The sequence below is a fragment of the Prunus avium genome, chromosome 2 (assembly GCF_965620075.1).
Source record: "Prunus avium chromosome 2, drPruAviu1.hap1.1, whole genome shotgun sequence".
Taxonomy (NCBI): domain Eukaryota; kingdom Viridiplantae; phylum Streptophyta; class Magnoliopsida; order Rosales; family Rosaceae; genus Prunus; species Prunus avium.
The window spans coordinates 31,194,576-31,212,306 of record NC_142285.1 but is presented as its reverse complement, the minus strand read 5'-3'; the positions used below and the strand labels follow the sequence as shown (position 1 = coordinate 31,212,306).

General features: G+C 36.7%; 1 protein-coding gene and 1 pseudogene across 1 annotated transcript; both read left to right on the top strand.

Moving 5' to 3' along the window:
• Positions 1-8,795: 8,795 nt before the first annotated feature.
• Positions 8,796-10,139, top strand: LOC148296856 (uncharacterized; annotated as a pseudogene).
• Positions 10,140-12,107: 1,968 nt separating this feature from the next.
• LOC110750658 (phospholipase A(1) DAD1, chloroplastic-like) lies at positions 12,108-13,166 on the top strand. The gene has a single exon (XM_021951018.2). It carries the CDS (start codon positions 12,108-12,110, stop codon positions 13,164-13,166), a length of 1,059 nt encoding a protein of 352 aa, XP_021806710.2.
• Positions 13,167-17,731: the final 4,565 nt, after the last annotated feature.

Sequence of the window (17,731 nt, the reverse complement as noted above, 5' to 3'; positions counted from 1 at the left end):
TTCATCTCAAAATTGTTTGAAAGTAGCTCCTTAGTGTCCTTCAATAAATTGTGATCATTTTTAGCCAAAAGTATATCATCAACACATAACACCATAAATATAAATCGGCTCCCACACTTCTTTAGATAAATGCATTGATAGGCTATGTTCTCTTCAAAACCATAGGATGAGACGGTTTGATGGAATTTTAAATACCACTTCTTGCTTGCTTGCTTTAGTCCATAAATCGCTTTGTCAAGTTTGCAAACCGTAGACTTTTTTCCCTCCTTTGCATACCCTTCAGGTTGCCTCATAAAATTTGCTTCTTCAAGTTCACCATTCAGGAACACAATTTTTACATCCATTTGATGTAAAAATAAGTTATAATGTGCCACCAATGCCATAATTATGTGGAAAGAATCTTACTCGAGAAAACGTCTCAGTGTAATCAATTCCCTCCCTTTGGGTAAATCATTTTGCTACCAATCTAGCCTTAAATCTTTCGATTTTTCCATCCTTATCCTTCTTTGTTTTAAATACCCATTTCGAGCCTACCAATTTATGGCTTTTGTGAGGTTCAACTAATTCTCATACTTGATTTTTCTTCATGCTTTCGAGTTCATTCAACATTGATTCCCTCCATTTTTCTGCATTCTAACTCTCCATAACTTCTTTAAAACTTATTGGATCAGCCTCATCTCCAAAGTCAAAATATGCTTCCTGTAAGTACACATAATCTGAATTTGCTGTGGATCTTCTTGGTATGTCAGATCACCTCGGTTGCACTGGTTCTTGTGGATTATTCGGCTCATGATTTTCAATAGCTTGTTCTTGTTGTTGTTGATCAACTGATTCTTCAAATTGAGGAGATCCCAATATAGTTTCGCTTAAAGGAATCAAGGGTGTAACATCTTGTTCATCATTCTCGATCATAGCTACATCCCCTTCTTCTTCGAAAATAAAATCTTCATTCCCAGTGGCATTCTCCTCATGCTCTATAAACTTTGCACAGCTAGTCTCGACAATTCGGGTACCATAATTTGGACAATAAAATCTAAAACCCCTTGACCTTGCAGGATAACCAATAAAATAGCAGCTAATTGTTTTCGGATCAAGCTTCTTCTCTTGAGGGTTATATGTTCTAGTTTCAGCCTTGCAACCCCATACATAAAGATGTCGCAAGCTAGGCTTTCTGGTGTCCCAAATTTCGAAAGGTGTATTAGGCACGAACTTGTTGGGCATTCTATTGAGTTTGTAGTTTGCTATTTTGATCGCCTTTCCCTATAGATGCATAGGCAAATCAGTTTTGGAAATCAAGCTATGAACCGTATCCTTCAAATTTCAATTTCTTCTCTCAACCACACCATTCTGTTGTGGAGTTCCAGACGTTATGTATTGAGCAGCTATTCCATTTTCCTGTAGATACCTAGCAACAGGTCCAGCACATCGTCCTCCTTCATCAAAATGTCCATAATATTCACACCTTCTGTCTGATCTCACAATTTTGATCTTTGTCTCAAGTTGCCTTTCAACTTCAGTTTGAAATTTTTTGAACATCTCAAAGGCTTGAGATTTTTCTGCTATGAGATATATAACTAAAACGAGAATGGTCATCTATAAAGGTGATGAAATATCGATTTCCATCAATTGTTTGATGAGGAAACGGTCCACAAATATCTGCGTGGATGATCTTTAAAAGATCGCTACTGCGAGTTGCACCTTTCTTTTTAGTTTTAGTGAGTTTTCCTTTAACACATTGAATACAAATGTGAGATCCCACATCAACCAACGGAGAGTGGGTGATGTGCCTTAAATGTACACACCCGCATCCATATAGCACGAGGTCTTTTGGGAGCTCACTAGCTTCGGAGTTGTAGGAACTCCGAAGTTAAGCGAGTTGGGGGCGAGAGCAATCCCAGGATGGGTGACCCACTGGGAAGTTGGTCGTGAGCTCTCAAAAACAAAACCGTGAGGGCCAGAGAGGGGGGGCCCAAAGCGGACAATATCGTGCTACGGCAGAGCCGATCCGGGATGTGACAATTTGGTATCAGAGCCACTCTGCCGTGTGGTGCGAGTGTGCCGACGAGGACGTCGGGCCCTTAAGGGGGGTGGATTGTGAGATCCCACATCAACCAACGGAGAGTGGGTGATGTGCCTTAAATGTACATACCCGCATCCATATAGCACGAGGCCTTTTGGGAGCTCACTGGCTTCGGAGTAGTAGGAACTCCGAAGTTAAGCGAGTTGGGGGCGAGAGCAATCCCAGGATGGGTGACCCACTGGGAGGTTGGTCGTGAGCTCTCAGAAACAAAACCGTGAGGGCCAGAGAGGGGGGGCCCAAAGCGGACAATATCGTGCTACGGCAGAGCCGATCCGGGATGTGACAACAAATCTCATCATCACTGAAAATCAGTGGTGGCAAGACTTGTTCTTTAATAAGAATTTTCATTCATTCTTTTGAAATGTGCCATAAACGTCTATTTTATAACCTAGTGGATGTTCATTCACTTCTAATCCTTTTATCACTCGATTCAGCTAAAACTTCACCATCTTTATTGTAATTGAGACAATATAATCCATTTGAGAGAAAATCAATCGCAAGAACAACATAATTTTGAGATAATACGAAACCATCTTTGTTGAATTCTAAAACAAAACAAAAGTGTTGATAATCTTGTAAAAAAAATTAAATTCCTCTTCAGTTAGGGTACTAAAACTACATCATCCAATTCTAAAATAAATCTTGAATCCAAACTTTAGGTTAACTACTCCAATGGGTTCCACATCTACTTGTTTTCCATTCCCCACGAACACTTTAACTTCATGCTCCTTGGCTCCCTCATTGTCACGACACACTGTCATAAAAGTGTTGATATCCATAGCAAGGAATGGGTCAAGTACCACTATCGTCCTGCTAGTGGTGGTATCGAAAATCTCAACAAGTGATTCAGAATGGGGCGTAGGTTTCACACAGACTGCACTAGAAGACTCTTGTATCGAAGTAGCTTATTGATGTTTCGTCCTCTCCCAGAAGCGCATACACCGAGCTTTATAGCGATCTTGAGACTTCTCAGACTGTCCTTTTTAGCCGTGTACCTCCTTATGGGTCCTCCATAAAGTCAACGTCATTGCTGCGCCTCAACCCTTTTCCCCTCCAATTCATCTTCGTTCCGCTTCATAATTAGCTCGATTATATTCTTTACTAGAATTTCATTCGTGATAAGTTAACACGAGTGGCACCTATTAAACGCCAAACGCGTCTCCTTTTTCTTAAGCTTTTGGAGTCATACTATAAGATACATAAACGAAATGGCTAGCTTGAATTAAATACAATCATGAGTGAGATCATAATCGATCTCATTTATTATGAGATTAACTTCAAAAACTCAAACTTCCATCGTTTGAAGTTTGATCCAGTGAGTGTTTCAATTTGCAAGAAATCGATTGAGGAAGGATTCAATGCTGTAAGGATTTGCAAAAGAAAATATAAGTTGTTCCGAAGAAACCGATTCTCAATTTGTTAAGAGAAAACAATTTTTCAGTTTAACTTTAATTCACAAAATTAAAAATAACATATGTAAGCTTCCTTAATTAAGTATCACACCTTTGTGGCAAGAGATTACTTATAGCTTACATACAAATTACATGTTATTTTGTGCCATCATAAACAAATTACAAGATAGATTCTATTTGTTGAAGAAACTTATCAATTAATTTAGGTATGATGCAATTTTGATTATTTCTTTAGGGTTTGAGTATTTAGGTTTAGTTTTGTTATGAAAAATTTGTTGATTCTCACAACAAAAGCAAGTTCCTATCTAGCACAAAAAATAACCAAACAAAACACAATCTGATAGAAACCCCTAAAATTACCGTGAATAGTGTCTTAGAGGTTTTCGGTGTCCGTTTTCGATCCATTATACCTCTCTGAATAGGGAATGGCTTAACTAACAGAAATCACTGCATTACTGTGATATAAGGCCATTTTTAGAGTTTTAAGATCATCTAGTAGGTCAAAAAAACGGTTTAAAGTTTTGAAAATATGAAAAATCAATTAAAACATGCTCTTTTTTTTCCATATTCTTTAATATTCATAGTATTTAGAAAAAAAAACATGTTCAATCTGTCATCAAAATTTTAAATATAAGCAAAATAGTCATGGCATCAACGGATAAAGAAACCGCAATAAGCATGCTTGAAAACGATCTTAGTGTGTGTGAGTAACCATGTGCTCTGATACCAAATGTTAGATTTCCATATATGTGTTCATGATCTTTCACACAACCTGAAATACATAGAAGACATACCTGGCGTCATCTTCCTTGAGTACACGATCTCAGAACTCATTCAGTCACAACAGCAGCACGAGGAAAAGACACAAACGACTTAAGACTTCTGTTTTCTCTCAGAAACTGTTTTAGCTCCCTTTTTATGATGAGATCAGGGTTAGAGAACATATCTGACGAGAGTATGGTCTTAAGCTTATATAAGGTTAGGTCAAGTCGTCTCTACTCATCACTGAGGGCCGACTTAATTAATAGTCTAAGCCCATCAAGCAACAATTCACGCAAAAGAAAATGAATATGACCCTTTTAATTGGCTTCAAAACTTTTCTTATTTCACAAAGTTTTGGGCCCCAAGGTATAACCTAATTTAAACTCATATCAAACCTGATATAACTTAGTATCTAGTGCACCAATCTAAATAGGAATATAACAATATGCGCTTGAACCAAATCAGCCAAACACAAGCTTGTGTCAATGTGCTAACGAGCTGAAATTATATAATATTTATATATAAAATTTTGGGGCCCTAAAAAATTGGGGGCCCTGTGCGGTAGCGCTACTTGCACTACCCTAAGGCTGTCCCTAGTCATAAGGGCTAGTGTAAATACTCACAAAAGATTAATGCAAAGATGGGAAGTATACAGTGGCGAGGCCAGAAATTTATGTGTTGGGGGGCCAACATATAAACCAAACAAGACATTAAAAAATTTCAATTTTTCAACCTTAACAATGTTTGGAAAAATTAAAGGCAGAAAATAATTGTTTATTCAATTAGGTATCAAAATAACACTTGTCGTTCTTTCATATCTCGAAAACCTTCTATGATTGAGTCAATGCTAAACTTTTCTGCAATTTCCCTATCGATGTACATAATTAAAGAGTTTGTGAGAAATTTGTCTTCCATCTTGTTACAAAGCCTACTTTTTACTATACGAATAGCAGAAAATGATCACTCTACAGTTGCTGTAGAAACAGGAAGAGTAAGCACAAGCACAAGCACTCTATAAACAAGTGGATATGTCGTTGATCTTCTAGTCGTTACCATCCATTGAGATAGATCAGAAATTGTTGACAAGTTTTTGAACTCTGGAAGTCTAATGACGTCACTCTCAAAATGTTGAAGTTGTCTTCTCAAACCTATCTTCTCATGATCTTCAAAGTCTTGTGGATAGAACTTATCTACCAATTGACAAATATCATCAATTCTAAAAGATTTATTCACTTCACGAGGATCCAAAGCCGACCCTAGAATAAGCAGCTTGTTGTTTGATCACTAAATCTGCTATTTAATTCTTGAAGTTGAGAATCTATTGAAGCATAAAAAATATCTATCATGTACTAATGCTTCATCGTAAAATCATCTTGTTGATGGCGAGCTCAACCTCGTCTTGCAAAATAACGAGCATTCATATCTAGGATATCTATGTTCCGTGCTTCACAAAAAGAATTCACATTGGTAAGCAAAGAATCCCATCCATCATCTCTTAATTCTTGGATGAGTGCTTTAGTGGAAGAAACAAGATTCATGACATTGCAAAGCTTGACAAAGATCATTAGTGATCTCCATAAGTTCTTTCATAAGATGTAAGATAAAGACAAATTCATATGAAGTCATTGCCTCATAAGCTACATCAACATCTCCTCGTTGAGAATAAGTAGTTTCGTTATCAATTATATTAATTAGAACTGTGCATGTTGCACTAAACATATTTACCAAGCTAGTAATTGATTTCAAATGAGAACCCCAATGAGTATCACTAGTACGTTGTAAGATGCCAATTTGGTTCATTCCTTTCCCAGTCTCGAGCTCATCAATTGCAATCATGTATATGCTGGGATTGATTCATCAAATCCAAACATGATATTTCAACAATTTTATGAGGGGAGTCAGGATCTTTCCCCTCGTGATTTAGAAAAGAACAATTTTTTCCATCTCTAACTATCTTCCAACTTCGAAATCCCTCAAGAGTGAAAGCATTTTTCCCAAAATGTCCATATGGTTTGTTAAAAAGATAGCACAGTAGACAAAAAGTTGCATCTTCCACAGGTGAATATTCTAACCACGAAGGAAATAGTTTGAACCATGAACTTTGAACGCTACGTTGATGAGTTACTGATCCTAATTTTGGATACTTGGAAAGTATAGGTTGGTGTGGACCGACGTTAATGTAAGCTCATCGAATTTCATCACATTGATTAACATGATAATTCAATATTTGTGGACGTAGCCCTGGGTTGCGCTCTAAAGTATTAATATCAACTTCTTCGTCAATAGTTTCAAATTTTGGAGATCCAGAACGATTTTCAGATGCTACTGCTCAATATTAGAATTAGGTACAGATGAGGTAACTTCAATATGTTTTCTTTTGAAAAATCCATCAATTTTAGGTTGTTTCTTCATCTACAATCCAATTACAAATTTTATTAAGGACATGATTCATAAATTATACCACCAAAAAAAAAAAAATTCATATTCTATGCATAGAACATATAAGATACGAAACATATAACTATAACAATGAAAACTTCAATTTTCACTCATATAAACATATACAAATATATTCTCATAAGAAGTAAATAAACAAAGGAAAAAAACTATGACTATGTAAAGTTATCTAACCTAGAATTAAAAATTTTGAAGCAGGAGGTTGGAGAGCAAACAACCAAATTCAATTATTTTCTTTCGTTGTGTGCGGTTGCTTCGAACTAAGTTCATGTTGCTTCATATAGGAACAAAAATTTAAAATCCCAATCCTTTTTTATTTGAGTAAAAGTCTACTTTCTATTTGATAAAGGAAATTTTTTGAAACTTTATTTGATTGGCTGCTTTCATTTTTTTATTAATATATTGATGGACATTAAATTTCACTTTTAAAAAACCAAAGCTGGCATGTGGACAAAAACGTTCACAACCTTCAGTCAAGTGGTGATTATTATATACACTTAATTTGGAAAGAGAAACACATCTTGAGGGGGCCACAAGCAAAATTATTATATATACTTCCTAAAATTTGTAGGAATAGAGGACCAAACATCAAATATTATCAAACTTTTGGGGGGCCCAGGCCCCTTCAGACCTTCAAATACCTCCACCACTAGAAGCATAGTAACCACACATGATTAATCAAGCCATACATGAACCGCAGTGTCTAAAACTACCGAGACAACTACAATTTTTCAACTCTCACAAGTAAAAACTACAAGTAGAGTTAATGCGATTATTACAGCTCAACTCACAAAACTCACAAAGAGTATGAAATTATTACAGCTCAAGAAACTATAAACCCACAACTAGTGAGTAAAAACTGCTTAGCCACATTGTCTGTCTCCAAATTCACCAACGAAACTACTAGCGCATTGCTACTTCGTTGTCACCAAAGATTCCAAGAGCAGCAAAACCACAAGAGTCGCCAACGAAATCACCACCGCAGCCAAGCAAAAATTCCAGCCAAAAAACTGGTACACATAATTTTGAGGAAAGAAGGGTATAGAAGGAGAGGCGGGGAGAGGGGGGGGGGGTGTATGTCCTTCAAAGATCAACTTAGCAACAAAAAAAAAAATTTGAATCCTCTAAAACTTGACCACTCAATTAAATTATTATTATTTAATGTACTTGAAGCACCGTATTCGTCTCTTTTGTTGGTTACAATTAAATGTCTTAAGGGCTCATTTGGTACGTCGGATTGTATTGACTAATTTCTGTCGGATAAGATTAATCTGTTCTGAACAATACTAACTGTTTATCCATAATATTATAAGGCGTTTGGTGTTGTTCCAGATAAGTAGTCTGACTAAACTATACTGTGTTTGGTGATGTTCTGGATAACATCGGATCAGACAATTTTTTTACAAAAAATTCTTTGATAATTTAAGTGGAAATTGAAATTCAAATGACACGAAATTTTTTTGATAAGATTCATATGACAAGATTTGTTTTTCAATTGTTTTTGCCAAGATTTTTTTTTTCATATAACTAGAAAACAAACCAACAAAGCACTAAAAGTAGAAGAAAAAAAATACAACAAGAAAAACATAGCCGCAGGTATTGTTCTAATCGCTAACTTGGAATGATAATTTGATTATTGAGTTGGGTACCTGGAAAAGATGAAATATATAAAGAAAAAAACTCAAGAAAAACTCAGCAGCATGTATTGAGTTGGATACACAGCCGCATGATGATAATTTGATTATCTAATTATTGAGTTGGATAGATAGCCGCATGTATTGTTCCAATACATCAAGAAAAAAAGTCAAAAAGGAAAAACTCATAACCTAATTTCCACAAAAATTTAATAAAAGAGGAAATATATAAAGAAAAAGAAGATGAGGATAGAAGAAGAGAGAAGAAGTATATTGGAGAGAGAGAGAGAGAGAGAGAGAGAGAGAGAGAGAGAGAGAGGAGTGACGAGTGAAGAGAATAACCTTTGAGAAGATAACGGAGAAGAACCCCAGGGAGAAGAAGATGAAAATACCGTTGTCGGATTTTTCACGGAACGTGTGTGTTTTTTTTCCCTAGCTGTATAATTAAGCATGTATTATCTAAATCAGGGTGTGTGAGTTGTATTAGTTAGTCGGGTAAGGAGAGTATTAAAAGCCGTACCCGTTTAAAATAGTCAGGTAATTAAATAATACAAGTTGACACCAAACACATGACATGGACTATTTACTCATATCCAAAGTCTAATACGGTGTACCAAACAAGAATAGTTTTAAATTTGTCTAAATTTTTGTATAGGTTTTTTTTTGAAAAATGGAACTTGGAAGGTCATGTATGACGAGATGCAGATGGAGGTGCGTGGACAGCTGTCGGCATGTATCCCACTTTTTAATTGTTTTTCTTTCAAATTTTATATATTTTTAATACTTAATGTATGTAATGAATTTATTGCAGACGAACTACAATTTAGAGAACCTCGACGACGAGTTGTTGGCGTACATCAACAGACTCTTTGCTGAGAGGTACAAGCAGTGGAAGAGTGACCTGCACCACCATTTTCATGATGATCCGCAGGTCGCTCTTCAGGAGGGTTGCCCGAAGGAGCTTGAGGGGCGAGAGGATAGTTGGGAGTGGCTCTGCGATCATTTTCAGGAGGCCGATTATGTGGTATTTTTTTATATTAAATTGAAAATTATTACACATTTCTTACTAATGTTTATTCAATTTTTTATATTTCAATTGAATTTCAACTAATACGTTTTATTTTTTGTATAACAGAAGAAGGCCAAAGCAAATAAGGGCAATAGGGAGAAGAAGACTCTCCTCCATCTTTCAGGTTCCAGGCCCTTCTCCTATAGGAGGGAGGCGCGGCGGCGGGTAATAATAAAGTCGTTTTTATTTAATTTTTAATATGTCATTAATATTAATTTATTTTTTTCCTACTAACATTTTTCTTCTCTTGTTCAATTCAGGGGGGGTCCAAATTCCCTGAGATTGACGTCTTTGGCAACATTTATGTTCGACCTGGGAATGAGTTGGCCGAGTCCCTTCATGTAAGTAGTCTTTCATTTTAATTATTATCTTACGCATTCAAGTTTTATGGTTATTATATGAATGTTTTAATTAATATTTTATGTTATGTTTAACAGACGACGATGATGGAGAAGAGCCAGTTGGTTCTTCATGAGTCCGTCTCCTAGCTTCCTCCCGATACGCCGCTCGAGTCTGTGGCTCCTCCGCAAGATGCGGGGTTTCAGATCCTGACGGAAACCTTGGATCAGACTCTCGGGAGGCGGCCAGGGACATATTGTCTAGGGATGGGGAATGCCCGACGGCGGGAACCTAGACCCCTTGCATCTAGTGAGTCAAACAGTGCTTTAACAGCAAAGGTGGCCCAGCTTGAAACCCAGGTGTCCCAGATGTCACAGTTTCTATAGTCCCTCGCCCGGTCTGGTGTTCCCATACCACCTTTTTGTCCCTTGTCGACCTCTGACCCCATCCAACCCGAGCATGGCCACGACACCTCTGCTCCTGCCGATAATGTCCAGACCTCCGAGCCGCATTTGCCAGACGACCAAGTAGATTTTGCAACATTGTTTGATTAGTTTTTTATTTTCTTAATTACATTTTAAACATTTCTATTGTACTATACATTTATATTATGTTATAAATAAATAAAAATTCTCTTCATTACAGTTTTTTAATTGTAATTTCATTTTATTACCAAAAACAAACCTTTTTTTTTTTTACCAAAAAAAAGAAAAAAAGATTTGATTTAATTAAAATATATTTTATTTTGCGCGACGAAACCTTTTCGTCGCGCAAACTCACTTTTTACAAAATACAAAACTGTAAAAGTAAATTTTAAAACAATATATTTTATTTTTGCGCGATGAACTTTGTCGTCTCTCTAAAGGGAATGCGACGAATAGAGTTTCGTTGCGCAAATATTTGAGACACGAACATTCTCTCGTCCCTACAAATTTGCACGACAAATTATTTTTCGTTGCGCCAATATTTGCGACGCGAACATTCACTCGTCCCTACATTTTTGCGCGACGAAGTTGAATCGTCGCTCTGTGTTCTTGCAACGAATGGGTTTTCATCGTGCAAATATTTGTGCGACGAAGAAGATGTCGTCCCTGAACCTTTGGTGCAACGAAGTACTTTGCGCGACCACAAAAAAAGTATTTGTCACGCAAAGTCTTTCTTCACGATCTTTGCGCAACGGATTACGTGCGACGAAGTTTTTGTCGGGCTGATAGTTGTGCAACTTAGTTTCACCTTGCACGACAAACTCTTCTTCGTCGCACAAATTGTAAAATGTAGTAGTGGAAGGAGTTCATTGGGTACCTTAGAGTTTCAAACCTCTGCCCACATTAGTGGAGGTGGAAGAGCTCAACCAACTGAGTTATACCCGATTGACTAATACACATTTCTATTAGTATATATACTTAAAGCATCTGCACTCACCTTACTGGATTAGTTTATTCGTCTTAAAGCATGAAGTTGTTCTTCAAGGGGCGTGCCTTCTTGGATAAGAATTTGAGCTCCTTTTAAGAGGGTATTAAGTTCAATTCAAGCCATCTTTGTAAAATGCAATTGTTAATTTAATTAGTGAGATATGGTGGATAATCAGTTAGAATGAGAATATGTTGATGATTCGATTTTCTCCATTAAAAACAAAGAAATTGTAATTTTCTTTTGCACTTTAGTAAGCAAGAACTAAAAATATACCTAAAGCAACTGAATGTGAGACTTACCTATATATATAAGTAAATACTAAAATATAAGTATATATTATGCCATGAGAGCATCACCTTGGGCGGAAAGGAAGATTTGTCGTTATCAAATATCCTAATTTGATTCATTGAATGGGTTTCACCAGTCAATTTCTTTTCATGCCAAGTCTCGAAGTCCTCTTTGCGCAGCCTCAGTCCTTTTACTTCAGTGACTTCATCTTTTATCTTCACCATCTAACCGGTATCTCCCTACTTGTTTTAGTGCATGCACCATCGTCCATTCTCTCTCTCTCTCTCTCTCTCTCTCTCAGTTTGTGAGGCATGCAAGCTAGCTATAAAATCAAACCATGCATCTCTCGAGTCCTGACAAAACTTGCAAAAGAATCAAGCTTGACCAACCACTATATTTGAGAAGAAAAACCAAAAAATATGAGGGTTGCTTTTGGTTTTAGAGCTGTTGCTAATTCACCCACCTCACCACCTCTTGATTCTCCAAACCTTTCTTTTGCCACCAAAACTGATCGTTCAGAGAAATTTAGGAAAAACTCCAACTTAGCATTCTCAGCTGCCACGTCATCGTCATTCAAGCAGCTTGATTCGACATTCATGCAATGCAGTAGTGTGGACACAACCCAGCCGTCACCAAAACTGGGGAAGAGGTGGATGGAATATCAAGGAAGCAATAATTGGGAGTGTTTGCTAGACCCTCTTGATCATACCCTTCGCTCTGAAATCCTTCGCTACGGTCAGTTTGTGGAGGCTGCCTATCGCTCTTTTGACTCTGATCCTATGTCTCCAACCTATGCCGCATGTCGTTTTTCAAGAAATTCACTCTTGACCCGGTCCGGGTTTGGGCAAACCGGATACCGGGTAACCAAAAATCTACGGGCCACATGTGGAGTACAAATGCCACGTTGGATTGGAGGAGTGCCAAGTTGGATGTCTACTCAGTCGAGCTGGATTGGTTACGTGGCGATTTGTCAAGATAAAGAGGAGATAGCAAGATTGGGACGTCGTGACGTTGTGATTGCTTTTCGGGGCACCATCACTTGCTTGGAATGGGTTGAAAATCTACGAGCCACCTTAATTGAGGCGCCGGATTATGTGGGACCCAAAAGTGGTGTTCCCATGGTAGAAAGAGGCTTTTTAAGCCTTTACACTTCAAGAACTACCATTTTCTCTAGCTTACAAGACATGATTAGGAAAGAGATTTCAAAAATCATCGAATTGTACGGTGATGAGCCACTTAGCTTAACTATCACAGGCCATAGTCTTGGAGCAGCACTTGCCATTCTGAGCGCGTATGATATAACCGCCACCTTTGCAAATGCACCAATGGTGACAGTGGTATCGTTCGGTGGGCCCCGTGTCGGAAATAGGAGCTTGAGATGCCAGCTGGACAAAAGTGGAACCCGGATACTCCGAATTGTCAATTCAGACGATCCAATTCCCAAAGTACCCGGGTTTGTATTTGAAGATGGTGATGATGTGGAAAGCACAAAGAATGTCCACGTGGCAAACTTGCCAAGATGGATTCTTAAGTATGTGGAAGACACGCAATGGGTATATGCTGACATGGGACAGGAGCTGAGACTTAGTAGCAAGAAGTCACCCTATCTCAACAAAAGCAACCTCGCCACATGTCATGATCTGAAGACATACCTCCACTTGGTGAAAGGCTTTGTTAGTTCCAAGTGTCCTTTTAATGAGATGATGGCATGATGTTATTGCTCATAAGTACCAAGGTTCATTGAGCAAATTGGTTTTGAATGGTGGACTTGTACACAACGGCACATAACGCACGTACAATAGAATCGCCCCTTTAATGAAGTGTGGTGGGGTGTTCTCATTTTTGTAGGGCACGAGTTTTTAACTTTTATATACAATTTCTAAAGTCTATTATTCCTCTTAATTTTTGTTCGTTGGTTTTTCTAATTTCACAATTTAGTGCTGCTTGGGAGTGCTTATGAAAATTTCAATATCTTTATAATAAATACGTTTTTACTAAAAATACTTATGAGCATAAATGCTTTCTAGATAAGCAGTTTCAAACGAGTCCTTAATAAGAGGACTTCCGTGTAAATAATCACAAAGCGCAATAATATTCTAATAAGAGGGCCCTAATTCTTATACACACGGAAGTGTCCCATTAAAACTTCCATGGTTCATATGTGAAAATGCGAATATTTGTTATATAAATGGTAATGTCATTGACATCTTATCAGTTGAAATAAATTAGTTATTATCTCTTGCTAGGCTTGTAACTTAAGTGGTTACAAATATTTTTTTCTACACCCGAAGTTCTAGATTTCTCTTGTAAGAAATTTAAAAAAAAATAAAAAATTAGTTATTACCCAAAATCTCTTTTACAGTGCCTTTTTGTTTTTTTTAATCTTAATCTTATCCTTTTCGAACTACCCCCTCCCCTCCAAGCTTTTCACACATACTTTAATGCTATATTATGCTGTGTTTGAAAAGGAAATTTTGTATTTGATTAAGCTCATGGCCTTCTTGAATATTACTCTGTTACTAGTTTGTTGCGGTTATTTTGGCCTTTTGTTTTCTTATTAGGCCTTCTTTAGTTCTTTCTACCATTAGGCTTCTGTGTGTACTTGTTGTAAATACTTGTCTTGATATGTGTTTTAATTTTTTTTTTTTTTTTTTTATATTGGAGCTCTAAGTTCCTAAAAGTTATAAATTCTAGGTCTGCTTAGCAGGGTTTTGAAAAAGGTTACTTATCCTAGTTTTTCTCCCGTCTTATGTACACTCCATATCATGGTGAACAATAATCTCATATAACCGAATGTTAGAGTGTTATATAAGTTGGAAAAAAAAAAGTTAGGGAGAAATACTTACAGTGCGTTTGGATGAAGAAATTTAAAAGTACAAAGGATTTCATAAATGACGGAAATTAATGTTCTAAGGTGGCTCTGCCCTTGCCTTTGGCTCCATGGTCATGTCACTGGCACAAGTTGGTGCCATGCCTGCTATTGCCATGGCAAAATTCTATAGTGAGGGTGTCATATATGAACTTCTCATATGGACCTTCATATTAGTCACTTGATCATTTCATTAAACTTAAGTGAAGGTATTATTCAGATGAATCCATGTGACTAATATGAAAGTTCACATCTATGGCTTGTATATTGCACTCTCGCCATAGAATAACTCTATAGCCATGACCATGGCACTTTTAACATATGTCTCGATATAGATTAGGCCATAGCTGTTGTCACGAACCCAGACTATCATGATCATCAGAAAGAATTTACTCATATTGAGAAGCAAATAAAACAGGGCCCATATTATTTTTTTTATTATGGAGTGTAGAAAAATCAAATGAAGAAAATTGATTTTTATAATTCCTTAATATAAATGTATAAAGAAACATTTTATGTATACAAATAGAGGCATCCAATCACGTCCTCTTATTTTTGGGCAAAACACACTCCACAAATAATGTGGACAGCGGCCGTTAAAATCCAGGAGACTAAAAATTTCAAATGTCGCACTATCAGGGTCTTTATCTTCTTCAGAAAATTTAATTTCCTCTGCCAAAAAAAAAAACAATGTGGAACATGCCAAACCAATCAAAACCTTGTTATGAAGAGCCTAAGATCGATACTACAATTTCCATCTTATAAAAATACAGCAGCTTTATCTTACCTTTGGCCCCTACTTCCCCCATCAATTTTAGAACTTGGTACCGATCAGCAATTCTATTTTGTTTTTGGTGAGTATTTAGAGGATTTAATATCCACATTAAGGATGAATTCGTGCTTATTTTCATACACCTACCCAGCAACAACAAGAATTCCACCTTGGGTTAGGAGCACCTGCCACCCATGTGCCTAAGGTGGCTTCTCCCTTGCTCTGCAGTAGTGGTACAATTTGCCAAAAAAAGACCTGTCAGGTTGTCAAATTGGTCGATTTCGAGCATTCTAATCGTGTCTCTTGATGCAAATGTATCTAGGAAATGTATATAAGCGTGAAAACACTTCAGATACATGTTCTCAAACATTGATCAGTCACGCTCCTACATGAAAAGAGGAGGTGACTCATATAAACTGGTACCTCTTGGTGAAGAGTATAATCCAAGACATGCATAGATTCGAATAGGTGTAATACCTATTCAGGAAAAGACTCAAATATCTCTATAAATAGAAATGGAATCTCTGCAAATTTAATATGGATCAATAAAAACACAAGATTACCCAACATTGCCTCTCCATTATTCTCACAAACAAAAAGCTTCTAGAAAGTATAATATGCAGCTATAGTTTCTAGATTTTTTCAGCATCTTTGTACATCTCTTAGTGTGTTCGGGCTTGTCCTTGAGTGTGCAAAACATTCACAAGCACCTATAAGCTAGACTTCATTGCATCCACATGGCTTATTTGCTTATCTTCTTTGCAGAAAAGTAGTGGGGGCAAATAAGGTCTAAAATACGTGTCTTAAAGCAATCTTTCATCGTCTCATAATCATTCCCACATACTTCCATAATCCATTAAGAATTTATTCATGTTGAGAAGCGAACAAAGCATGCCAATATTATTTGTATGATTATGGGGGTGAATAAATTAAAAAAATTAAAAAAACATTGATAAGAAGGAAAAATGGAATAATGAAACATTTTATGTATGTAAATAGAAGCATCCAATCCACAAATGATGCTATCATTTTCGGAAAGACAACACCTCAAATCAGGACAAGTCAACTCCACAAATGATGTGGACAGCGGCCGTTAAAAACCAGGAGACTAAGAATGTTCAGATGTTGCACTATCAGGGTCTTTATTTTCTTCAGAAAATTCAATATCCTCTGCACAAAAAATAAGAACAATGTGGAACATGGCCAAACCAATCAAAACCTTGTTATGAAGAGGCTAAGAATAAATCTTAAAAAGATACAGCAGCTTTATTTTACCTTCGGCCCCTACTTTCCCAATCAATTTCAGAATCTTGGTAGTGTACCAACCAATCAGCAATTCTGTAGTGAACCAGAACAGGCAACCACAAAACACCAAAAAGAAGAGAGAGAGAGAGAGAGAACTTGCAGAAAATCCATTGGCTCTTTAACTTTAGAGGTCGGTGGTGGTCTTCACCAATTATGATATAATGAAAGGCCAAGCTTTTTCGGCTCACTCTTGTATATTTCATGTGCACTTTTCCAATATCCAGAGTGAAATTCCTGAGAAAATCTCACAATAATGTCTGTTTTGAATTTCGGCACCACATCGTACAATTCCTGAGAAAATCAATCAATCATGACGAAAATGGTAGGGTACGTAGGGTTTTTGGATCTTTTGCAATGATCTTATTTGCACAATTTAAAGAAGGCTAAGTGGCAAGACCAATAGGATTAGGGTAGGGTCTCTCTGATGTGTTTGCGGTTGTGACTCAAAGGCCGTCGTTGTTTTGAACAGTATTGCCCGTTGGATTATACATTCAAATTTCCATGATGAAAACAACATAAATATTTATATAATTTGAGGTTACATTACATCCATCAAAATATATCATTATCCACAAATAAAACAATTCTCTTCCATTTGTTTTGTTGTAGATAAAATGGGGAAGATTCATATCCACAAACAAAACCCACTTCTAGATCTCGCTTCTGCCTAACTATTCATAATTGTTGTGCTTCCTCCCAGTAATTAAATAAATATTCAGAAAAGAAATATAGAAAAACCTAGGTGCATGAAAGGCATGCGCAAGATGGAGGGGGGCACCACTTGATATTCTACCATGTTCTGTGAACCTGGATAGACGTAAACTTAAGGATACTGAAAATGCATGTAGAGGACAAAAAGATAAAAACAAAAAACATAGATGGACATTTTTTTAAACCATTATGTCATGTAGTGGAGTGTATAGCCCGAAATGAGTATGCGGCTAATTGCAGGAGTCTAGCAGCCATGTCCAAGTACCGAGTTTTGATAACGGGAGTGCAATGTATGTGTGGTAATGTAAAATTGGTGAATGAGAAAGGAGGACAAAAATAAAAACGAAAACTGAAAACACTTTCCAGTTGTTTCCAAAAATAATGGTGATGTTAAAAAATAGTTCACTTTTTAAAAAATAGAAAACGAAATCTGTTACCAAACATGTTTTCAATTTAAAAAAAAAATGTGAATAAAAACTTAAAAATGAAAATAATATGATACGGGCTTGAAAGTTTTCTACACCTTTTTTTTTTTGTGTGGAAAATGACAGCGTTTTCTAGGAATGGGCATTCAAACTGAAAAATTGGAAGAGCGAGCTGAACTAGGCTGAAAAAAAACT